The sequence below is a fragment of the Lemur catta genome, chromosome 8, assembly GCF_020740605.2.
Source record: "Lemur catta isolate mLemCat1 chromosome 8, mLemCat1.pri, whole genome shotgun sequence".
NCBI lineage: Eukaryota > Metazoa > Chordata > Mammalia > Primates > Lemuridae > Lemur > Lemur catta.
This window is the reverse complement of record NC_059135.1, coordinates 9013554-9039729: the sequence shown is the minus strand read 5'-3', so window position 1 is coordinate 9039729 and position 26176 is coordinate 9013554. Positions and strand designations below refer to the sequence as shown.

The 26176-nt window shown below is 39.3% G+C and overlaps 1 protein-coding gene across 1 annotated transcript in view; it reads right to left on the bottom strand.

Annotated features, from left to right (window-relative positions):
- The window catches only part of DNER (delta/notch like EGF repeat containing), a 273010-nt gene that overhangs the window by 46947 nt on the left and 199887 nt on the right, over positions 1-26176 (bottom strand). Inside the window, exon 8 of the mRNA XM_045559043.1 lies at positions 15841-16065. Within this exon, the coding sequence (XP_045414999.1) occupies positions 15841-16065 (225 nt within the window). The remainder of the gene's footprint in view (positions 1-15840; positions 16066-26176) is intronic.

Genomic DNA, 26176 nt, shown 5'->3' with positions numbered 1-26176 from the left:
AGATCAATCCAGATCACCTTTTGGAGACTGGAGGTAGGACCTGCAAGAATCAACATGTGATGACACTGCTGCGATTGTCCTGGGAAATCATGCTGGCATGAGGGTGGTGGCAGGGCCAGCTGGAATATACAGCTCAAGAGCCACTTACAAAGCAGCCAGAAACACTTGGTAATGACTAGGACGTGAGTGGTCAGAAGGAGGGAGAGGTGGAGGCGCGGGCGGTCCAGGTTCTGGCTTGTTTTATACAGAGATACTGCACTTTCCTTTCAGAGGATTGGAGGAATTGACACTTATTGAGTTTCCTTGTATGGGCCAATTTCTCTTCTGGGCACTTGCAAGTACAACAGAATCTCAGTAGGATGGGGCTGGGCTGGGGACATAGAGTAGAAAGGGGTGTGGAATCGCTTCTAGAAGGAGACCTTAACTGAACAAAAGGAATTGACAGCTTCTCCCAGGAAAACAGAAGTGATTTGAAGAAAAAAGCATCAGTCCATTTTAATGAGTATTTGCCGGATTCTGACTACATTGCCAAGCACTGGAGATCAACTGTGCTGTAGTTAAAAAAGAAAGGTTATATGTAAGGCTGTAAGCCCACACGAGAAGTCAAAGGTGGAGGGAGGGGAGAGAGAGCAGAGAGAGAGGGGAGAGCATGGGAGAAAGAGAGAGAGGAAGAGGCAGACAGAGAACCAGAGGTGTCAAGATGGAAACAGAAAAAAAAAAAAAAAAAGACACACAGAAAGAAAATCCACAAAAGATAGAAAGAGAAACTGGTCCAGAACGTGACAGAGTTACAATGGGCAGAGAGCAGGGTCTCCGCCAGGAATGTTGTGGGTCCCCTGCAGAGTCATGTCCTGTCTGGTGTGATAACCCTGGGCACTGCCCTTGGAGGGTCACCAAGATGGTGGGGCCATCGTGGGGGGGGAGTATAATTTGATAGTTTGAGAGACTGCAGGATTCTTGCTCCCCGAGTTACCCTTTATGAAAATAAAATGTATTTGACACCATTTTCTTTTCATTAAATACTTTCTGTAGTCCAGTACTGATGGTGTCTAGGTGGGCAGTTCTGGACCACCAGGTGTCCAGCTGCAGCCCAATGCTAGTGTGTCACATCTTCCATCAAGGTGACGTGGCCACTTGTGGCAACGAAAGGCACTTATGAAAGAAGGGGCTCTTGCTCCTCCCTCAGGGGAATATGCATGTGAGGTGGTGACACCAGGACAGCGTCTAGCACAACACCAGGCACATAATAAGCACCTAATAAATACAACATGTGATCACGTTGCAACACAAACACGATTTAAAAAGACAATGTGGGTCCCAAACTTCTGAAATAGGTGCTTGCAGCACAGACACCAAAGGCCCTGAGCATCACAGCCCCGAAGGATGCCACTGCCCTGAGCCACTGTTTCATGTGCACAGCAGAGACCAGTTACTTACTGGAGAAACACAAACAGCACCAGCCCCGCACGTCCATAGTGCCTGGTTAATTAGCCCAGATTTCACTTGCCAGTAGCTAAACGACCTGGATTTTTCTAATACAAAATAGCCTGTCTATGCTTGGCTTTTTAAAAACCTGCCCTTTCTGTAGCCTCATCCCCGAGACTAACCTCTGGGCTGGATCTGGTTTCCTACTTGGCAGTAAAACTTTGACTCACTGATCAATATTTGATCCCCAATTCTGTACTATTTGTTTTACAATAGTCTGTTCTCCTACCCATTCCTTAGCCTGCAGGTTGATGAATATAGAAGACACTTGATCAAATTGGGTGAATTGAATTTGCTAGAAAAATGGAAGCAGAGGGCAGAATAACCTTTGCATACATAAATACAGATGAGTTCTTTTCTTTACAAATGTCTGTTTTATACAAATATGAATCAAAATGCCTGGGAAAATATTTTCCAAAATTGACAACAGTTTTGTTAAAGGATTATTTTATAAATTTAAATATGTATATTCATGTTTTCTAATTTTCCACAATGGAAATATGTTATTTGTGTAATAAAAGGGATAATATCATCCATGCTTTATGGGTATTTTCTTTCTAGTGTCACAACTCCACAATTATGTTGCCGATTATGAGGGAAATCATAACTATGTTCTATGTCTAATATTTGATTGGACGGTAAGAAAACAAGTAAGATTAGAAAAAGTCTAACTTTATTAAGAATTTTTTTAGGAGGGGACATGAGGGCAATTCTTATAGTCTATAAAGGGGAAAGACTAGTTTTATTAGAGAAGACTTTTTAAGAAACAAAAATAGCTATCATAATAAGATGTACTAACAGAGAAAATGCTTTTTAAAACAAGTATACCTTTTAATATGTAGAAAAGAAAAACTTTGAAGATATTAAAAATCCTGAAACTTCTCTAGATTTATTAAGGATATAAATTATAACTAATTCATATTAGGAAGAAAACTTCCTAAATATAGGGTAGAAAAGCAAACAACCACTATTCTGAGTTACATCCTTACAACTAGTTAGAATTCTTCTTCAAAAAATCATTTAAGAACAAATGAGAGGCTCTATAGTAGATGACAGTGGAATTGTGACTGTGTTCATGAAGGCGTCAGAAGTCAAGAGGACTCAACAGTGAACCTGCTTTAGCAGAAGCACTTGCATGTCTAAAGGCATTTGACCTTAAACTTGTCCATCATTTGGGGAATTTTTTTTAACCATGTTGATCTATACATTTCTAAAAGTCTTCTCTTGGAACTGCCTTCAGAATTAAGTTACAAACTAGTCACATGAAAAAAGAATCCATCTCTTCATAATTTTTTAGCTTTGTCTTACGTCTTTTTCTCATGTTGCTTTTGGCCACTAGAGGGTAGATTCTACTTATGATCTATACCAGCTATAAGGAAAAAAAAGTTACTCAGGAGTTTAACAAAAGAGGAACTATAAAAAGATGTCTTTTACAAAAGAAAACAGCACAGAGGGATGCAAATCAATCTGCCAGATAATATTTAAAGAAATACCATCCCCTTGAATAATAAAATTTAACATTCAAATATTTCTTTACAGTTTACAAACAAATGCACCAACACATCCTCTAAACATATAGTATCTACAGTTTAAATTTTCCATTAGAAAGTGGCCTACTTTTCTTACCAATACCCTATAAAAATTATTTTTTAATGCAAATGCTTGTAATACCATGATTAAAGCACCAAGATTAAAGATTAATGACAAAATAATATTTCACAACTTGATGTTAGAGATTGTTGTGGTATGTGTGTTTATATATAAACTATAGGTAAAGCACTGTAATAAAATAATCCCATACCCTCAATTGATTATCCAGCACGTTTTTAAACACATATGGCTTGGTTTATAATTGAGATAAGGAGATTTGGAAAAGAAAAGTTAGGCTCAAACCCTCACATTTCAGACATTTTTCATCATGAATTGCACCAAGATGGATACCGGGTCCAACAAGGCAGCAAGTGAGTGGTGGGCAAAATCAAACATTAAGCCTCCATTACAGAACTCTGGAGAGAAAATAAGACCCAGAGGGCTATTTTTATGCAAGTATGTATATTAACAAAGAGAAATTTTAAAAGGTTAAAAAGTACAGAAAAGTTTTTTAAATATTTAATTTGTTTTGTTTCACAATTGATTAAATTTCATTTTAATTTACCTCTTACTTATACTATTTTGAGGTGTCTGCATTCATCACACCACATCAGTGGTTCTCGGAATGTGGTCCCGAGACCAGCAGCATCAACTTCCCCTGAGAACTTGTTAGAAATGCAAGTTCTCAGGCCCCACTCAAGACCTGCTGAATCAGAAACTCTGAGGGGGTAGCCCAGATCTCAGTGATTTAACAAGTCCCCTACCTGTGTCTCGGATTTGAGAACCACGAAGCTATAGAATAGCAAAGTAAACAATATCTCCCACAATTTCTGACTCAAAAATGCAGGGAAATGGGGGATTGTCTATGGTAAGTGCTACATATTTCATGCTTATGTACTTTAATAGCTATGGCTTTGCCTAACCGTGTAACTAAAGCAACCATAAAACACATGGTCAGAACAGGTAGCAGTCACTGACATATAAATAAACCAACAGTGAAACATACAGTCAAATGATCTACCGCCCATAGACACCTGGACTCAATGAAACTACACTCCTATCAAGATTTACTTAAGGGAGGAAAGGAATATTAATGGAGTAAGAAAGGAATATCTTTTCAAATGCCGAATTTGAAAAGGAAGGCCAAAATGAGGGAAGGGAATAAGGATATAGAAGTGGCCCCACATTTTATAACTCCTCCCTGTATGACTGGGAGTCATACATACCTAATCAGGGAGGAGAGACAAGGTCAAAGTCATATTAGTGAGCACAATTTTTCCCACATCTCCTATCCAGCTTCCTTGACTTGGGGGGAACAACATTTTTGCTGAAAGGAATGTCAGAAAATGAAAGAAAATCTAAGGTGATAATTTTTACCAAAAAATGGGAAACATAGTCTGACAAAGTTGTGCTATTTCTGGTAGACTTGCAGATATATAGTTTGGTACCAAAGTATTCGTGTGATAGAAAAAAAAAAAAACGCTGTGATTGGGATTATTCCAGAAACCTTTGGTATATGGAATTCACAATGCAGAACATGATTTTTTTTTCCTGGACATATTTAACTCTCATATCACTAGAGGAATTCGCAGGCACAACTCAAATGTGCAATCCTCTAAACTTCTTATTAGTCATTGCCATTCTCAGGTAGATAAGCTGAGTCCCAAAAATTGTTACACCAAGGAAATTTCTCATAGTCATTCACAAACAGTTTTAGAAACACAAACCTCCCTCTTGGCCATCATCTCGAAGGGCTGTAAACTCACAAGTGCTGAAGCTGACTCTTACAGTCAGGTCTTCAGCTACATAACTTCATGGAGAAATTTAACCACCAGAGCTGTGCCTCGAGGCAACTGCACCACAAAGAAGATTTCAGAATGTAAATAAACTGCAGTTGCAACTCAATTATATTAATAAACCACGAATCGTGATCCAGCTGCCTCTATTGAAATAAGGATGCCTAAAACAAAACATTTGTTCACTCAAGAAGTCAAAAAGCAGTGAGAATCAAAAGTCTGTTTTTATTTGGTGACTTAATGTCCTAAGAGAATATGTATACCAATAATCCAATTTGAAAAATGAAACTGTTTTGAAACAAAGCTAGGAACAAGGCTCATTCAATATAGAATTATGAGGTAAGGAAAAAAGTTGTCTCCTAGACATTCCTTATCACTTGAGCAGGCAAATTCAAGAGGGCCTCATCTCTCCAAGTAACCAAAGACTATACACATACTGTTTTTGTTTTTCAACTTTCTTTTTCCTCAAATTTGCTCTTTCATAAATAGAGAATATTTTTACGTATATAAATATATACATGTATATACATATATATATTCTTCACATATTTAGGTTTAAGGTTGTGTTAGATTGAAAAAAAATGGTCACAAATTCTTTACAGCTCTTACATCAAGAAATAGAGCCTGTAAGCTTTACCCTGCGACTTGCTTATGCCAATGGGACATCAGGAAACACAATAGGAGAAGCTTTGCAAAGTGCATGCATATTGGGCCATCACGTGAAGCAGCCCAGACTGGTCTGCCAGACAGCGAGAGACACGTGGCACAGTTGCCCCCATCACTCCAGTCATGTGAGCAAGGTCACCCAGGACCAGCCAGTGCCCAGCTGACTTGCCAGCTGACCGCAAAAGCATGAGTGAGCACATGGAGCAGGAAGGAGACATCCCAGCTAAGCCCTTCCCAAATCAGCAACCCACAGAATTGTAAACAATAAATGGTTGTCTGATGCCATCAGGTGTGGGAGTGGTTTGTTACACAGCAGTAACTAACTAACACAAAGGTTTTATTACAAAGGACAGTTCCTAATTTAAAGGAATAAAACCACAGAGACAAACTTTTAGGTATTAGAGACCTGGGAAGAAAGGTATTTTTATGGGGTGATAGATAAAGGAGAGCCTTCCCAAAATCATATCACCAGGCACTAGAAACGCCTTAGTTCAGATCTACTTTTATTAATAGTTGGGCTTATGGAACCTAAAAGCAACAACACCTTACTAATGAATTAGACCTGGTACCTTCACTCCGATCTGTGCCATCAGAAACCATCTGGTAGCATAAAAATGAAGCATGATCCTGTAATCATCAACGTGTCATTAAGACTTCAGTCCCACCAGCCAAGGCTACTCTCATACAGCCAAATGGGATTTTAAATGGAGCATTGTGGCATCAGATGAGGAAGCGCTTGGGTGAGATGGAAGGGGACATGCTGTTCTGCAAAATCAATAGCTGCTTTGAGTTGACAATGTGCTGGGATTAAAAGAAAAAGAGGTTACATATCAATCTGCTTCAGGCAAACCTAAAAGCTCTGAATCTTCATTAAAACTGAAGCAATTCTATAAGAGCACTCAGTGAATGCTGCAACTTTCACAGTGTGCTTTCCAATTGAAAATTAATGGGCGTGATAGAAAACCAATGGAAAAAATACAGGGCATTGTCCTTAGGTTTCTGTACAAATCCAGATAAAGAAAGAATTTTAAAAGCACATTGAAAGCTACAAGGCCAGAAAAAAGTAGGACATGCACACAAATCTCCTTATTGGTTGTCTAATTGGGACGCAGGATGCAGGCTCCCATCAGTCACAATGCATCTCAGACATCAACTGTAACAGCACATTGTTACAGAGTTTCTAGTCCTGGAGCTCCAAGGCCCACAGATTTTCCATTATTGACACTGATGACAAATCATTTCTACTGAGCCAGTCTTGTGAGAAGGAGTGCCACTGAAAGTACAGGACATCAAAGCTATCTCAAAGCGGATAACTAAAAATAACAAAAGTCAAATATGAAAAGGAAAGAACATTTCAGGAACTATGATATAACCAGAGCCAGGTGAAAAGAAACAACATCAAAGGAGTCCATGATGTACAATAATCAATACAGGAAGTTTTCAGGGATTCAGTTGGTAAAAAAAAAAATTGCTAATAGGCATTGAGGACCCTAGAAGTTGAGAAGCACTAATCAAGAAAAACTACCTAAGCCGAAAGGTGGCACAGCTGTCATGTGGCTATGTCTGCATTTCTCCTTTGAGTCATAGGAAAGACATGTTCTTTAATTAGGTGCATCCAGCAGACATCAGGTCAAATGAAATCACAAGCCTCAGTCACAGGTAACCCTCAGCATCGATTTCAAAGCAGCGGATTTCTAGGTCTTCGGAGTGAAGCAAAGATGGAAGAAGGGCCTACCTACCCACGAGTGGGTCAGTTCCCTTGGAAGTCAGCATTGCACTTCTCTGTGCTGGAAAGTGAGAAACTTCTATTGGTTAAGAGTCACTCATTAAACCACAATCAAGGTCACTTGTCAAGTCAGGCTTTGAGGTGGCCATGGAGAGACCCATCTCAGCAGCAGTGCTGAGGCAGGGGAGCCTGGAAGCATATTCTTGTGAGTGGCTGAAATATAAGTGAGGGCCCAGGGTCACACCCAATCTGAGCGGCCACAGCCAGGTTTCCGAGAAATCTAGCTGGTTGGTTGAGAGCAAGAACTTTATATTCGTCAAATCTAGGCTAAAACCAGGGTTAAAATAGTACCTCCACCTCCTGTTTTTTGGACTCTCCATGCCTCAGTCACCTTCCCCTTAAATAAAAAAATAGGATTACTGTAACTTGGGGGTGAGTAAGAGAGAATATTCGTCAGGTGTTTGGCACACAGTCTAGATGCAGTGAGTTCTCATAGATGGAAGCCACTCTAGGCAAAGCCAAACTAGATAAAGGCATTCCTGGGGTCTGCAGAGCTAAATCAATGAGGCTGATGAATCCCAATTTAATGTGTCACTTTGAAGTGGCTATTAAGACAACTGCCTCTTAGAAAATCTGGTGAAATGTTTCATCTTTCCATCAGTTATTTGCCCTTGGTGAGCTGAGGTCAGCTTTTAACCCCACTTCCGATTACTCTAAGCTAACAGAGACTCCGGATCCCCATTACCTGGGTGCAAATCCCAGCTTCATCCTTACCCAGCTCTATAGTCACGGGCAGAGAAATGGCAACAACCATGGTCCCCTTCATAAGGACCATGGGGAGTTCAGAGACCAGTGTAGTCCAAGAGCTTTCCCCAGCACCTGGTACTTAAATATTCATCACTGCAGGCACAAAAAGCCATGGTCAAGGCAGCAAGCAATTCATTAATCCCTTCAGAAGTTGGACATGTACCCATTATTCAAGCATGCCCACTATGGCCGTGAAAATTGATCCCACCTCCAGGCCAACTCTAAACTTGAACCTCATATGAAAAGAATCAGAACACACATTTAATAATTTCCTCAATGGTCTTTCCCAGGAAAAAGAATAACTGACATTTGTACCACTGCTCCATCATTTTACAGGTTTCAGAGTGGATGACCACACATATATCACTTCCAAGCTGTACAAGCCAGCTGTGTTTACCCCCATTTTAAAGAAGTAGAGGCCAACTGCACAGCTGTTTCAGGGCAAAGCTGGGACTTAAGTTTGCCTCTTCTCAAGTCTAAGCTCAGGCCCTTTCCATCACACCAAGGAAGAAATACAAGGCATGCAAGATTTCAGGTCTAAATTCCAGATTCTCAGACATTCTCAACAGCTGAAAGAACATTAGCAATTGGATCATAATAATTTCCAACCACAAAACAAGAGCCAATGGCTTCATTACAAAATATTTTTAGATAAGTCCCCATCTGATCTCCAGGGCCATGAGTTTGACAAGAATGTTCTACAATTATGTGCTGGCAGGGCTTCGAATAGAGCTGTCCCCAGAAACGCATAGGTTAGCGACATAAGTTGTTATCAGCTGCCATTTGCAACTTTCATTCCAGGTAAGATGATGTAAAATGATTTCTGCTGTCGTCACAGACTATACTAACTCCTATTTTTAGTAGGTGAATCTCATGTCTTTTCAACATTAGGTCAGCCAAGAATGAGTTCGGAATAGTCTGAACGCTTAGGGGAAGTCAGGGTGCAGTGGGAGTAGCAATCCCTGATAATTAAAGGCCAGTTCCTTAACACTGTCATACATATGGATCAGCCACTTAAAGTGAGGTGGAAAAGCAGCCTCGTGAGCAGATTTTTAACATCAGGAATCTCATAAAAATTCCATATGCTCCACCAGCCAGTGCCCTTGACTCATTAGCAGTGTCCTTCCTCCCCTCGTATTATCCCTCAGGTCACTACCCAAAGAAGGCAAATGTCATGGATGCTACCTGAATTTTTGAAACTTACCATCAGACAAAGTAGAGATGGAGAACGCTGTGCAGCGGTTCTGGAGCACCCTCGGGACAGACACCTCAGCATCCCAGAGTCTGGACGAGCCTGACTCAGCCCCTCATGCCCTGGGCAGCGCCCTCCCTCCCGCCTCCCCCAACTCCCATGGCAGCGCCCACACCCGCAACTCCCGGCTCAGTGACGGCTCCTCCACCACCTCCTGTGGCTGCTTCTGGCTCCCACCCCAAAGCAAGAACTGTCCAACTCTCTCCTTAACTTGTTCCCCTTCCTTTTACCCTCACTAATCTGGATATTTCCATGACTTTCTCTAGCACCCATACAACAGGAACTCCATACTCATTTCCCTGGTTTCAGCCTCCTTCCCACGTTCTGGCCCCAAGTAACAACCCCTTACTGGCGTATCCATCTTGCTTGGCGGGCTGTACCCAAGCACCTAAAGAGGCTCCTTTTGCACATTTCTTTTTTTCTCTGAATTACCCAAATTAAAGCCTTAGGGGTCCTTGGACTGCATTCTCACCTTTGTTCCCTACGTTCAGCTGACAACTAATCCCTGATGATTCTACTCCACAAATAAATGTTCAATCCATCCCTTTGGCACAAATCCAACCCCCTACTTCCACTTGCTAGATCTTCTATCTTTTACACTCGTCTTCACTATGACATATACCAAATACCACGAGAATAATCTGTCTGAAACACGTATCAGTTCACATACACCCGCTAATGTGAAACATCCCCAGGTCTTCACTGTCCAAACTCCTTAGCACCTATGCTCTCCCCCAGTCTGCCCCATGAGCATTTTTGGCCTTACCATCCATGACTGCATCTGACGCTTCTTACCCCGCAGCCAACTGCTCTTCTCTGAATTCCTCACACCCAGGGCTCATAGTGCCCTTCCACGTATAAATCCAAACAATATTTCAATGTCCAACTCATTAGAAATTCTCATTGAACTATTGTTAATGTGAAAACTCAATTGTCATCCTCAATACTCTTTGAGCATTTTAATCAATTAAGCTCTGTCAATGCCCTCCAACCAAGGGCCACCAGGGACACACCTGTAGCAGACCAAGCTAGGTTTCTTATTCATTGCAGTATGGGAGAATGCACACCATTGGGAACCATGGAGTGTCTCAGTAAGAAGTGTTAGACAGGATTTATTATAGGATTTGATCTCTGGTTGGGTTATTTGGGGAGGATTCACTCTAGAGTGGATGTTGGATACTGTCAGAAAGCAGGAGCAATTCTATGCTTGGGTACCTCAAAAATTCATACCTATAGAGAGGGCAGGCTAGAGCAAAGCAAAGCTGTAATTGTTAAAGAAACAGCTGTCACTCAATGTTTTTGACACTAAGAACTGAGAAAAAAGGGGATGTTTGGCATTTTGTGGGTTGCATGATGACCTTGTTTTTGTCCTAGACCAAATTATAAAGTGGTTTTGTTTTGTGTTTTTGTCAATGTAGAGATTTAAACTTTCTCCTAGGTAGCGTACAGATTGTGAAGAGTGAAGCAACTGATACGTGTTTCAGATAGATTATTCTCATAGTATTTGGTATATGTTATATTATTGTCAAGAGGAGTTTAAAAGACAGGAAATCTAGCAAGTGGAAATAGGAGCTTGAATTTGTATGGTGGAAGGATGAATTTAACATTTATCTGAGGAGCAGAATCATCAAGGCTCAGTTGTCAGTTGAACATAGGGAACAAAGGTGAGAATGGAGTCCAGGGACCCCTAAGGCTTTAATTTGGGTAATTCAGAGGAAAAAAAGAAATGTGCAGATGCAGCCACGCAGACAGGATTCCACTTGGGATCCAGACGGTGAGGACAGGTGTCATATTTTAGAATATTAAAAAAGGAAGGGTATGATAATACGATTGGGATCTGGGGAAAAGAGATAATACATTCAATTCAATCTATAACTCTCAAAAATAATGTGATATGCAGATCAGAAACCTCCTAGAGCATGTTAAACACAAGAACGTCTTCATCCTGGTGAACCAGATAAAATTTTCTGGTTAATAAAAGATGAAAGTTGTCCACTGCACTTATCCAAGAATCTAAATGCATTTAGGTATTCATTAGTGAGCTAAATGGTTTCATATCTTTGCAGGTGAACTTAATTTCTTTATTACTGTTCAATTGCTCTTAAAATCTTGACCAATAAGTCTTATGTTTGATTCTGTTTAAAGCAGATACTGTCAGAGTACTGATATTGCCTGGTCTGAGTTTAACAGAAGGAAGAAATGCCAGCTGTGTCTTTTGGGCTATACGGACAAGAAATGCAGCTCACATGCAAGGCATATGTAGAAAATAGAAAAAAAAATAGTATATAAAATTCCTATGAAAATAATTTTCTTTCAGAAAAAATCTCACTTGGAAAAAGTCTACACTTCTTTCATTTTACAGTCTAGTATATATCTGGATGATCTAATGGAGTTACCAGCCATTTGGTGGAGAAGAATTGGCAGCGGAACTTGGTTGGCAACTGTCCCATGTCTAGTCTTGGGATCTCAGCTGCCACTGAATTGACAAGCATCTAAGACATTATTTATAAAAATAAAAACTGATACATGTTTTTCTGTGTAAAAATCCTCTAATACCCTGTACCTTAAATACCTTTAACAGTAACATTTAAGGCACATTCTGTAACGGCAGGGTTAATTCAATTCACAAGTTTAGAGTAAATAACTCAAGTCCATTAGGCAGGGGCCAAGATCAATGAAGTCGGGCAAACCATCTCCCCTCCTACCGGAGACTCCTTCCAGTACCAGCCATCTACAGCATTCATTCTCCAGCTAGCCATCTCCAGATGCCACCACTGTATTGGGAACATGTGAAAAACCGTGGCTCCCACCTCCAAGGGCAAGGGCACATTGCGCCTGACAGTGTTTGTAGCAGCTCCAAGTTCCCACTTTCTCCAGTCTTCAGGAGATTTTAATTTGTAATTCTTTAGAGAATGGGTGGCCTATCACTTAGCACTGTCACCGGAAGATAACATTTCAGTGATTACTTAGTGCTGACATTTTATTATTTAATATTAAAATCCCATCAGAAATCCCTAGCCTGATAAGCTAAAAATGAGGTTGGAAAAGAAAGCACCTGGCAAATCTGATTTGCAGTAATCGAAATGGCATTCTGTCAGATGGGAACTAATTATCAACCTGACATGATTTCAATCTGCTGCCATTTTATGAAATGAGATCCATTTGCAATCTTTAAAGATGATCAGACTTGCCACTCCTAGCTAGATACCCAATTTCACCTGTTGTCGTGAGAGTCTTCTCTTATGCAAACTGGTGGTAAAGCAATTGTGTGCTCCAAAAGATTAAAACGAGAAATTTCCCATTCACAGACTTGTCATGTTCGCCTCTTAAAATGTGACGTCTTGCTAGATGTTAAGATGCCTTTTTTTATCTTATACAGTCACCTAACGATCTCAGAAAGCATCCTCTCTGAAGGCAGTTTCATCTCCCAAGTTCAAGGAGAGAGCCGGTACAGAACTCCAGGGCTCTACACGGAGACTGCCTAATCAACGAAGGTGTCATGTTCATTTATGGAGTGGAAGATGCATGTCTTCAGGCTGTGCAAGGCTACTTAGGGGCTACTGCTGGACCGTAGGTGGTTGCCAAGTTAAATGCTCCGTGCAGACATGAATGAAGTTTTAGCAGAGAGCAGAGAGAGGGGAAAGTGGAACTTAAACAAGAGCTATTTCACCCCTTTGTGGCTTCAGGACACTGTTGGAGTCTCCACGGGTGTAAAGAAAAGAGAATGGCTTTTACTACCTCATGCCAGGAAATGTGCTACCTGCCTATCACTGAACGCTCTCACACATAACTCCCCTCTCTTTTCCAACAGAGAAGGAAACTGAGGCCCAGGGATGCCCTATAAATTTCACAGTCTTAGTAAGTGGGGATCTTCGAGACAGGTTCTTTTCACCACTCTTGGCTACCTCTCCCATTATGGAAAGAAAAACACGAGGCAGTATATTTTCTATTAAGCTTCCTCTCACATGTTGAAAAACTCTACTTAGTATTACTAAAGAGCAATATTTATCTTTAAATAATGAAATTCAATTTAAAGCTTTAAAAATAAATCAACGAAATACAAGGAAAAGTTTCATGTGGTTAAGAAAGGAAATCAGAGGAGAAGGGGAGGAGAAAACAAAGTTGTTTTCTGGTCTCACAGTATTTGGTTCTTCTTTGTGGGGCTTCACTGCGGGAAACAGAACTCTCAGGAGACGGGTCATGAAGTACCGAGGGAGTTCCCGACAGAAGGATTTCACTGAGGGGAGTAACACCACCGCGTGTTGGACATCCAGGGCAGAGCGCTGGGGACAGCGTGCTCGTGAGTCAGTACGTGAGTAGGACGTCATCCTCCCCAGCACAACCGCAGCTCATTTAGCTTGCAAACACCAAGGTGTCTTAGTGACCAGCACTCCCAGTAGGTCAGGGCCTAGCACCACGCCGCCTCCTTCCTCAGCACGCCCAGCTCCAGGGCACATGCGTCCCAATCCACACGGAAGAAAACTGGGCCCTCCGGCGGGGGCAGCCATTCCCGTCTCCGCCAGGGCTCTGACCAGAGAGGATGGGTGTAAACCCTGAAAAGTAGCCTCACGTCCTATGTCGAATTGGAGAAACTCCTTCACTTCAAGGTTTATAGGAAACCCAAAAATGTTGCTGTGATGGTTCATTTTGGGTATCAAATTGGCTAGGCCAGGGTTCCCAGCTATTTGTTCAAACACTAGTCTAGATGTTTCTATGAAGGTATTTTTTCGATGAGATAAACATTTAACTCAATAGATTTTTGAACAAAGCAGATACCCCCACAGTGTGGGTGGGCCTCACCTAATCAGTTGAAGGCCTTAAGCGCAAAACAGCAAAGGTTGAGGTTTCCTGAAGAAGAAGGAATTCAGTCTCAAAACACGACACAGAAACCCTGCCGGAGTTTCCAGGCTGCCGGCTTCCCCTAGGGATTTGGGACTTGCCGGTCTCCACAATTGCAATTGCATGAGCCAATTCCTTAAAATAAATCAATCTCTCTCTCTCTGCCCCTCCCTCCCTTCCTCCCCCAACCCCCGTCCTGTTTCTTGGGAGAATCCTGACTGCTAACACTGTTACCAAGCAGATTAAACAGCCCATTCCCTCTATTTCAGAGCAGAGAGGAAAGAGGCATTTGGCAAAATATCAATTGCTTAGAAAATCAGAGAATTAAAAGTCTATGTGGAAAAAAGCTTTTCAAAACCCTTCAAATGCCAAGTTGCATTTCCCACTAACTCCTTGAAATTATTTGTGGGTATGAGACACACCCTTTGGAAGTTCTGGGGCAGGACTGGGACGGTGGGCCCAGGGGCACCTGCATTGGAATCTGGCCTCAGCTCCCTCCTGAGTGTGTGGACACAGGCACGTGACTGAACCCCTAGAGGACTTTCAAACCTGGGTTTAAATGCAGCAGTGAAAGGACCACAGACAGGAGGCACCCAGCTCAGACCGTGGAAAGATTAATGCTCACTATGTGGTAGCTTAGGGCAGCGATTGTTGTTGATACAAAAGCTGTTAATAAAACACATTTCCTCCCAGCCCTAAAGGGGAGAGAGACACATAAAAGGATAATTAATATAATGTTTTAAAAGACCAAGAAAGTGCTAATGTGGGTGATTGTTGGAACTCAGGGGAAGAGAGTCTGAGTCAGGCCCAGAAAGAGAAATTAGCCAGGTGAGAGGGGGTGACGGGGAGCAGACAGTCCAGGTAGAGGGCACGAGGTCACTGCACAAGCAAAGCCAGGGTCAAGCAGAGCCAGGTGCTGGCCAGCACGCCGACTGGCCAGGGACATGTGTGGGGACTCACTGTGCTGGAAAGCATTCTAAAGAGCCAGCTCATGCAAGGATGGAGACGTGCAGAATACAAACGAGAGGAAAGAAAGGCTGCCCTGTGCATTCTGTTCAGACTGCACTAGGAGGTTGTGCAGACACAAATTTTGACTAGTAATCACTCTGACTTCTGGGTATCAAACTTTCCATAATTAAAAAGCAGTAATACAAACGCAGAAGGCATTTGGAAAATAAATGATAAAACATTTCAGTGATTACACAGGGAGCCAGAGGTGTAACACACTGTGCCCCAAGTAAGAATGTTAATAGATGACACAATTCTGAATAGACTGCATTGTGCTTTTCATGCATATTAAACTGGAAAAATATATTCTGTTAACTTAAACATGCAGTAGTAGCAAAAGACATGGTCTACAGTAAAAGCTGTGCAATGACATAGTAAATTGTTAAAAATATTTAGTCTGTTATAAGCTTAAGCTTGTCTTTAATTTTCTCCATTTTACTCATATTTTCTAATTTTTCTACAACGAATGTGAATTGCTCACGAAAAGGAGAAAGGGTATTTTTAAAACCCTGCCAAGAATGAGTCTAAACGAGAAAGCTTGCCATAAGTGAGTAGAATTCACTTCTATTTACACGTTCTGTGGGCTGACATTTGCTCAGATGCAAAAGAAAAACTAACAGTCTTTTGGGATTGGGGGGAAAAGAGATGTGCAGCCTATGGGTGGCACCAACCTGGATCACAGAGGCATTTGTAGCTGGTGCCCACGCTGCGACACGTGCCGTGAGCGCACGGGCTCAGGGCGCAGAAGTCGACGAGCTGGGCGCAGGCCGGCCCCGTGAAGCCTGGGCTGCAGCTGCAGGTGAAGTGCACCCCGTCCGCGTAGCAAGTGCCGTTGTTCTGGCACGGCGATGACGCACAGGGGTCCACCTTTTCCTCACAAGCGGATCCGAAGTATCCTGCGAGAAAACGCACAGGGGCTCAAAAACATGAAAACACATTCGCACATAATAACTAATAAACTGAGTCTGCAGATCTCTTCTCCATTGTATATTGATTAACCCCATTAATCCATTCATAGTCTCCAGATATGTCACAACCCAGCATGGTAGGCAACTTGTTTTTCTGAGCTTTGGTAACCTAGGGTTAAAATATTAAGCCCTATAATTCTGTTTTTTGTTGACATATAAAATACATCATTATTCAGAGATATACATGTGTGCATAAATATATTTATATGTATGCATGTGTATGTCTGTATGTATAGTCTAAAAGGATACCAAAAATTAATTAATGGCAATTACCTAAAGGAAGGTGGTATTTTGGGTCGGCAGAGGGCTGATTTTATATATATTCTAGGGGAATACATTCCTTACTTTGCTTTAATAAATAAGACATGATCCCGAATTTTAAAAATTAAAATCATATAAAATGTAAATATTGAAGAAGTCTCTTTCCCATCCCATCCCCTTGCTCCCCATTCCCTTCTCTACAAGTAGCCACTGTTAACAGTTGGTTACCATGATGGATAAACAAAAGTGGTCTACCTGCACAATGGAATGCCATTTAGCAATAAAAAAGAACTAAGTACTGACAGGAGATACAACATGAGTGAACCTTAAAAACATTATGCTAAGCTGAAAGAAGCCAGATACAAAAGGTTACGTATTATATAATTCCATTTATGAGAAATGTGCAGAAAAAGCAAATCTGTAGACACAGAAAGTAGGTAAGTGGTTGCCTGTGGCTGGGCTGCAAAGAGGAATTAACTGCAATCAGGCATGAGAGGCCTGCTGGGGTTGATGGAAATGTTTTAAAATTGGATTGTGGTGATGGCTGCACAACTCTGTAAATTTACTTAAAAGCATTAAATTGTACACTTCAAACAAATGAGCTGGGCACGGTGGCTCATGCCTGTAATTTAAGCTATCGGGGAGGCTGAGGCGGGAGGATCACTTGAGCCCAAGAGTTCAAGGCTGCAGTGAGCTATGATCACACCACTGCACTCCAGCCTGGGTGACGGAACAAGACTCTGTCTCTTAAAAACAAACAAACAAAAAAAAAGCTTCACAAATAAATTTTATGTAATATAAAATTATGTAAGGTTGTTAAACTTTTGAATTTTAAATGTACTTATTGTGTAGGTAATTTTTATTTTGTTTTCTGTATGATTCAGTATTTAAGTTAAAAAATTATACATATGTATATGTGCAGTTCTATATAGCTGCATACATGTGGGTATGTGTATTTAACATAATGCTTTGGATTAAAAACTATACTTCTTTTAATACTTTAAGAACAGTTTGAAAATTAAATAAAGATTATTCAAATTTTAGAAATAAAAGTTAAAGGTACTCATATGCAATTTGTATTCTAATAATCTATTTCACTTTTATCTAAATTTAAGTTTATATTTACCCATCTTCATACAGAACTCCTAGCAATATTGCCGATTTTTGTTCTTATTGTTAAGGACATAGTGAATATATAAAGCAAACAAAAATAAATCCCAGATTTAATTATCTGAAGCACTACTCATAAATTGGCATAATCCATCTGGTATTTCTCTGTACAGTACAGAAACATAGAAATAGAAAATTCTCCTCCAAGAAAATCCAGTGCTATTCAACATTTTATAAAGTTCCTGGTAGCTTTTAAATTTTAGAAATCATACTAAAAATGTCCGATACAATCAGTGTTAATAATCCTGGAATTCCCCAAAGAGTCTCTTGGCAGCCTAGTGTGGAATATAATTCTATCGTTTGTCAGATATATTCCATCTTACTCTGATTGTACTATATGTTATCAACATTGTTTAACATGTTACTTTCAAAAATAGGTTTTAATATCTCAAATCTCTTAATTTTAAAATAAAATAAAATTAATTATCATCTGTCTAGAAAATGTGGCATAGCCATTTAAAATATAAAATGTCCATTTAATTTTCTCATTGAATGTGACACTGAAAGTAATTAATTTTTTTTTTCCTAGGTTAACCCTTGTGGACCTACTGATGTCTTTACAAGAAATTCAGGTTCAGGATAAATTGCACATTCAAGCCTAGGCACTAGTTTACCCAAAATAGCAGCTCAAGGTGAATAAGAAAATTCTAAGTTTTAACACTCAGAAACAGAAATCAAATTCAAGAGGACATTTCAATTAATTTTTTCCCTGCAGGAGAACTGAAATAATGACCACAGAAGGGGATAGGTGTCTTTTAGTTGAGATCACAGAGAATGATCATAGGAACTGGGTCCCTGAAAACCCTCTGAGATTAAGATGGGTGAGAACCTGATTGAAAGAATATCTTGGGAGGATCAAAGATAAGAAAATTTGGGAACAAAAAGTTTACACCTAAGTTAGGAGCATAAAAATGAAAAGTATTCATACTAAGAACTCCTGGAACCCAGTAGAAGGGTTGAATATTAATATTGTTCCCAATGGAGTCCATTTTGATGTTTAAGCATCAGATTAGCAATGTCATGGGGTAAACTGCATCCCTCCAAAATTCATATTTTTAATCAGCTTTCTCAGGTTGAATAAAATTCAAATTTTCAAGCCCTAGCTCCCAATACCTCAGAATATTGCTGTTTAGTGTTACAGCCTTTAGAAAGATGACTGAGTGAAAATGAGGTTGTTAGCACGGGCCTAATGGAATCTTACCACTGTGTTTATAAGCAGAGATTCAGACACACAAAGAGACACTGGGATGTCTGTGCAAAAAAAGAGCATGTGGAGAGACAGCACGAAGGTGGCCATCTGCAAGCCAAAAAGTGTTCTCAGAAGAAATCAATCTTGTCAGTACCTTGATCCTGAACTTCCAGTCTGTGGAACTGTGAGAAATAAATTTCTGGTGTTTATACTAACCAGTCTGTGGTATTCTGATAGGCAGCCCAAACAAACTCATGCACACAAGGAGCATGCAGAGACAGGGAAGCAGACTTGGGATTCTTGTGCTTGAATTCTGTATTTACCATGCTCAGCAAACTGGGAGACCCCAGCACACCAAGTCCCAATCTCTCTCATCTTCCATGGCCTCACCTGGTAATCAGGGCTGAAATTATCTTATTTATAAGATAATTATGGGTTCTAAAAAGACATGTATCAAAATTCCTAGAAAAGTCCGCAGTCCAAGGCTGGATAAATGAATGAATGAATGAATGAATGGAATAAAAATAATAATAATAGCAACACCTAATATCCACTGGGCGCTGACATACACCAGGTGGTTCTAAGCCTTTACGTGGATTATTTCATTTAACCCTACTGTAATAGTAGGATGTACAGATGGGGAAACGGTTAGACAAGAATGTGAAGGAGGCGGCTCAAGTCAACACAGCTAGCAGATGGCAGAGCTGGGATACCAAGGCCAAGCTCTTACTACTCTGCTGTAATGCACAGAAGAAAAGTGAATGATGGACCAATTAAAAAGATGCTGTGATACACAAGCATAACTGTGACTTATGTTTCTCTTCTGTTTGTGTCTTGGTAAAAGAAGAAATTCCTATTTGACATTGATTAAGTCAAAATAAAGGAAAAAGTGAATTTTAGAAAGGTAATCACTCCAGCTTTACATCAATATACTGAGTTACAGATATTAATATAATCCACACAGAATGGTTCAAGTATAAAGGAAGACTGGTAAAAAGGAGACAGAAAGGGTCATGACTTTGCTTTGAGGGAGCCAATATTTCCACAGGGCCAATCACCTATGCAGTTGTTATCCTCTTACTCATATGACATGCTTTTGCAAATGACTCACATCTTCTTCAGCCACCCTCTAAATGACCTTCCTAAGAGAAGCAGGAACATGGTTTTATAACGCAAAGAATGCAGAGCCAGAAAACCAAAGTTTGGATCTTCTTACTAGGTGTATGACTTCGGGCAAGGCACTTAATCACTTTTTGCTGTAATTTCCTTACCTACGAAATGGTGTTGACTCCTACTTTGTAGGGTTAAATAAGACGTCACATGGTGCTCAGTAAATATTGGGTTTTCCTTCCTGTAAGCAATGGTTCTGGGGAAATTTCAAGTTGCCTGTACACTCAGAGACTGTGGTTAGGGAAACTGGAAGGAAGCCGGCCTGTCAGTCCATCCCTGGAACACAATCGACTTTTACATTTGTATGAATCCCTCAGGATCATCACCCCGGATATATCTAAAAGGGGGCTTTCTGGAATCAGGAAGGGCTCACACGCTGTCTAAACACGTACACAGTTACTGGGCCACCCAGTGATGAGGTCTCGGGGCAGACAGCTGAGGGAAGAGGTGGTAGGTAGAAGCATGCCTGAGAACATCTCTGTTAGGGTTCAAAAGGACAGTCTGCTGAAACTGTGTTTGTTAATGGCAAACACTTGCACAGAGCAGGCACTGTTCCAACTGTTTTAACTATATTAACTCATTTAACTCCCACGTCAACCCTATGAGATAAGTACTGTAATTTTCCCATTTTCAGATGGGAAACAGGCATAGAAAGATCAAGCAACTTGCCCCAAGCTATGAAGCTAGTAAATGACAGAGTTGAGATTTGAATCCAGGCAGTCTGATTGTCAAGTCCAAGCTCCTAACCAGTATTCTCTGCTGTAACACTCAATAGCTGGGGTGTGGCAGAAGGGCCAAGAATGGGAAGACAGGTGCTCCAGGGCCTGTCAGAACTCCGTCACTCACTGGTGATGTGTAGCAGAAACTGCCTGTTGTCCTGATATCCACCTGTCCACTTCCCACAGCCATATACCCACACAGAATAATGACTATATTTACCAGCCTCTTCTGTGGCTAGATGTCCACCTGTCACTACCTTCTGGATAATAGGACACAGGTGGAAATGTCCTGAAGTAGTTTCTGAGAAACTTCCTTAAAAGAGAGTTGCATGTACCTTTGCACCTTGACTAATTTATCCCTTCATCCATGCTGCTGTCTGGACCACAGATACAATGGCTGAGTTTTTCCTAATTTGGTGGGAAATGTCAACCCATAACCAATATGCTCAGTGAACCCCAGAAAGAATAAATCCAAAGAAAACACACAGGAATATCATAGTCAAACTGCTGAAACCAAAAATTTAGAGAAAATATTAAGAAGCCAGAGGAAAAAGACACAAGACAACCATTAATCAATATAAGAATGACAGATGACTTGTCACCAGGATCTACGGAGGCAAAAGATAACAAAATGACATCTTTAAGGTGCTGGAAAAATAAACCTGTCTACTAGAATTTTACTTTCAGGGAAAATAGCTTTTAGCAATGAGGATTAATTAAGGAATTTTCTGATAAATACAGCTGCAGAAATCTCTTGCCAACAGATCTCCCCACACTATAAAAATATTAAAGAGAGTTATTTAAGCTGAATGGAAATGGTAACAGATGAAAACTCAGATCTACAGGAGGAAATTAAGGGCCCTGGAAATGGCACATTTGGGGGGTAAATATTCATTTTTTCTTGCATTAATTTCTTTAAAAACTGTTAAAAACAAAGATAACAACATTGAATTATGATGATGCAACATACATAGAAGGAATATACACAATAACAAAGAATAAAGGGGAATTAATAGAATGATACTAACATTAGGTTTTTACATTTTGCATGAAGTAATTAAATGTTAATTCTAAGTAGACACTGATAAGTTAAGGGTGCATACTGTAATCCCCAGAGTAACCACTAAAAATAAGACAGAAACAACAAAAACAAAAAACAAAAACCACCAGAAGTATAGCTAAAAAGCCAAGTGAGAAAATAATACATATCTAAAATATTCTATTTCCCCAAAAGAAGACAGGAAAGGGGGAATAAAACAAAGAGCATTTGAGACAAATAGAAAACAAATAGCAATTAGGTAGACTTAGATCCAACTATATCTATAGTTATGTTGAATGTAAATGGACTACCATTCTGATTAAAAGGCAGAGATTGTCAGACTGTATTTTGAAAAAGCAGCCAGGCACTGTAGCTCACTCCTGTAATCCCAACACTTTGGGAGGCTGAGGTGGGAGGATCACTTGAGGCCAGGAGCTTGAGACCAGCCTGGTCAACATAGTGAGACCCCATGTCTACAAAAAAATAAATAAATAAAAGTTAGCCAGGCATGGTGGTGCACACCTGCAGTCCAACAAACTTGGGAGGCTTAGGCAGGAGGATTGCTTGAGCCCAGGAGTTCAAAGTTACAGCGAGCTATGATTGCATCACCACACTCCAGCCTGGGTGACAGAGCAAGACCCGGTCTCTAAGAGAAAAAAGCAAGATCTAAAAGAAACCCACTTTAAAAACACATAAAAATTGAAGGTAAAAGGATGAGGAAAGATACATTATGAAAAGGAAAGCATAAGAAAGCTAGTATGCTTTATTAATATCAGAGAAGGTAGACTTTAAGACTAGGAGTATTATCTGACATAAAGAGAGGTACTTAATATGAAAAAGTAAACAATCCAACAGGAAAACCTAACAGTCCTAAATGTGTAGGTACCTAATAAGGAGCTTCAAAGTCTGTGAAAGAGAAACTGCTAGTGGGAGAAATAGAAACCACCAGAGAAAAATGCTTTCTTAGTAAGCGACAGAATTGACAAAATGAGCTAGTAGATACAATATTTGAATAATACATTCTTTTCATGTGCACATGAAATAAGTTAATCATTTCAATAGATGCATAAAAATTATTTGACCAAATTCAATACTCATTCATTATTTTAAAAAACAAAGAAAAACTCTCAATAAACTAAAATAAAGGTAATACTTTCTCCATCTTATAGGGCATATGCAAAATAACTTATGGCTAATCTCACATTTAATGGTGAAATAATGAAGTTTTCCTCCTAAGAGAACAAAGCAAGGATGTCTAGCCTCAGAACTTACATTCAATATATAGGTGCTATATATGGAATAAGAAAAGTATAAGAAATAAAAAGCATAAAGTGTAGAAAGGAAAAAATAAGACTCATTATTCACCCTTCTGTGGTTTTATCTACAATAAAAATTATGGGAACTGATAAGTAAATTTAGCAAATTATCAGGCTATAAAGTCAATACTTCCATACACTTATTTCTATACAGTAATAAGCAATTAGAAATAAAAAAATTAAATGGCATTTACATTTAATAATATCAAAAAGCATAAAATGGAAAAAAATTTAACAAAAGATATATAAGACCTCTGCACTGAAAACTACAGAATATTGTTTAGAGAAATTTAAAACGCCCAAACAAATGAAGAGATATACCATGTTCATGGATTGGAAAGTTCATTATTGTTAATATATAAATTCTACTCAGATTGACTTACTGCAATACTAATAATTTTGGGTGTCTGTTTTTTGTAACTAAATCAAACTCTAATTGATAAACTATATCAGCACAATCAAGTAACTAGCTCTTTTATGTCTCAGTTACCTCATTTGTTAAAAACAGAAATAATAGGACATCTATATGAATCAAGTGGCTATAGTTGTACTAGCAGAAATAAGAGGAATTGTAGTGTTAAAAGTGATAGCAAATATTTACTGAGTTCTTATTATATACTAGACACCATGCTGAGTAATTGGTATTCATTACTTTTTACTTATCACAACCACAGGCTCAAGTGTGGTCTACTAGTTTCCACTTTTACAGAAGAAGCCTTAGAGATTTGATATCAGAAAACTAGTCCAGAACACACAACCAGTAAGTGAGAAAAACAAGATTAAAACTGAGGTATGTCTGACTCCGCATCTGTGCTCTTGAACCCCCGTGCTATATGTAGCCTCGTGTAGGAGAGTTTGTGTTAAAGCATTTGACAAGTTGAAGGTGCTATATGCTAGCATAAAAATTATGGTCAGAGTAAACCCATAACGATTGTAAATTCTGTAATTTAAGACAGCTTTTAGAAAACTAAAATAACTTAGCAATTGCAAATTTTGAACTCTGTGTATTTGCATACATGTCCTGAGCCTGATTTGCCTGTTGGTTCTCTGTATTTCCAATATCACGTGGAGGATGTTTTTTAAAACAATTATGAAATTTGAGTCCTAAGGAATACACATGTTATCAATTCCTTACAAAATCAGAAGTCATCAGTAAGATAATCCAAATATTAACAGCCGAGATCCCAACAGATGCAGGCATGGCCTACTAATCTGCAGATCAAGGCCAGGTGTTGGTTGATTAATGGCTCTTTGCTAAAATGCATGTTACAGGTGTGTTAATGTATGCTTTTCAAAATTTTGAATCAAAACTAGCTTTTAAACATGATACTGATCACAGAAAGATTTAATATTACAAACATAGTTTCAAAAATTAAACCATGCCCCAGATATAAAAAAATGTATTAATATATTCAATAGCTAGATATATAAATAAGCACCTATGTAAGTCATCCCAAACTCACATATTGTGCTATGAGTCTGATTTTCCCTTGTAAAAATATAGAGGTCTGTGATTCAAAGCTAAAGCAAAAATTGGTATGAAACACACCTCTATGTTGGATTTACTGAGCGTAGGGAAGTATGACGAGGGCTGGTGAAAAGATATTTAACAACACATGGTGGAAAGGCCTTGGGTTGTCTGTAGCTGAGACTCAGAACAGACTTCCTCTTTCCAAGAAACATTCTAAAAATGAACCAAGATTCTCCTTCACTCTATGTTCTCCTGTGCCTCCTCCTCCGCCCCCTCTCTCTCAACATATAAACACAAACGTACATTACAGAGAGAGAATTTTAAACTCCATCTCTAATACTAGGAACCTCTCTGCTTTGTCCTGTTTCTATACAATGTTACAACTCTAAAAGAAATTATTTTAGATAGCCTTTGGTAAAGTTTCTCTTTTTATTAACATAGCTCTTTAAAAGCTTTGACTGGTCAATCTAACAATAATGATCTCCTAAGGTAAACGTTTTTGAAAATTCTCTTTGTAGAACATGCAAACTAAATTAGTTATGGTGGCAAAGGCAAGAAGATTGGAGAGCAAAATTTAACATTCTTGGGTTCAAGCATATTGATGGACACATTCAAACTCCAAGACACAAAGAGCTGTATATAGGAGAATAAATGGAATATCACAATGTGGAATATTGTAACATATGTAATAAAAATAATAGTAGTGTTTCTGAAATGACTAAAAGATTAATAAACTATAACAGAGGAATAATATATAGTACTAACTGGAAGCTAATGAACAAATATATTTGGATTTACAATCCTCTCTGAAGAGCAGAAAATGAAAAACCATTTGATCATGTTAACCAAAACGTGTAGAGAGCATGATGAACATCGTGATAGCTCTTGTGTGGAATAGTATATTTCAAGTGATATAGACCTCAGATGATGGACATAAGGAAATGTTGGAAACAGAAAATCAGCTCCAGTGAAAAATTCTATCTCAAACACATGGAGGCAATGTCAGTAGCCAAGAGATCTAAAACAACTGATTGCAGCAAGGGAGAAGTTTAGAAAAGGATGAAAGATTAAAGCATTAAAGTGAAAAATAAACAAAATAGAACTACAAAAGAAACCTACCAAGGATGAGGGGTTAATGTAAAAAATCCGTAACTTAGCTAGTTGACTTCCTTCAAATTTTGTATTTGAACCAATATTTATATTAATATGCCTGCTGAATATTTATTACATAAGTAAAAAGAAATCGACACCCTTGAGATACACCCATTACGGAAATCAGATATCTACCGCCAAAAGAAAATATTTCTGGAAGATTTTAAATTGCAAGACAATGAAGTCACTCTATGCATTATCAGAAAGCTATCTAGAGGTCAGAAACTTCTGCAATATTAATAAGGGAAAATATGGAATAAGGTGATACTGGCATTTTTGCTGACAGTGTAAAGATCATTCACGTGAAAGAAATGATGTGTCCAGGCATTTAGAATAGAACTCAACTCGTGATTTCACTGCCTTGGCAAACAGTTCAAGTCAGAAACCTGGGAGTCATATCTGACTGTTTCCTTTTTCTTAACCCCCATATGCAACCAATCAATGGATCTTATAGATCCTATCTCCAAAATACATTGTGAACACAAATGCTTTGTTTCATCTCTGCTGCCAGCATCCTAGTCAAAGTCACAATTATTTCTCCCTTATTACAAT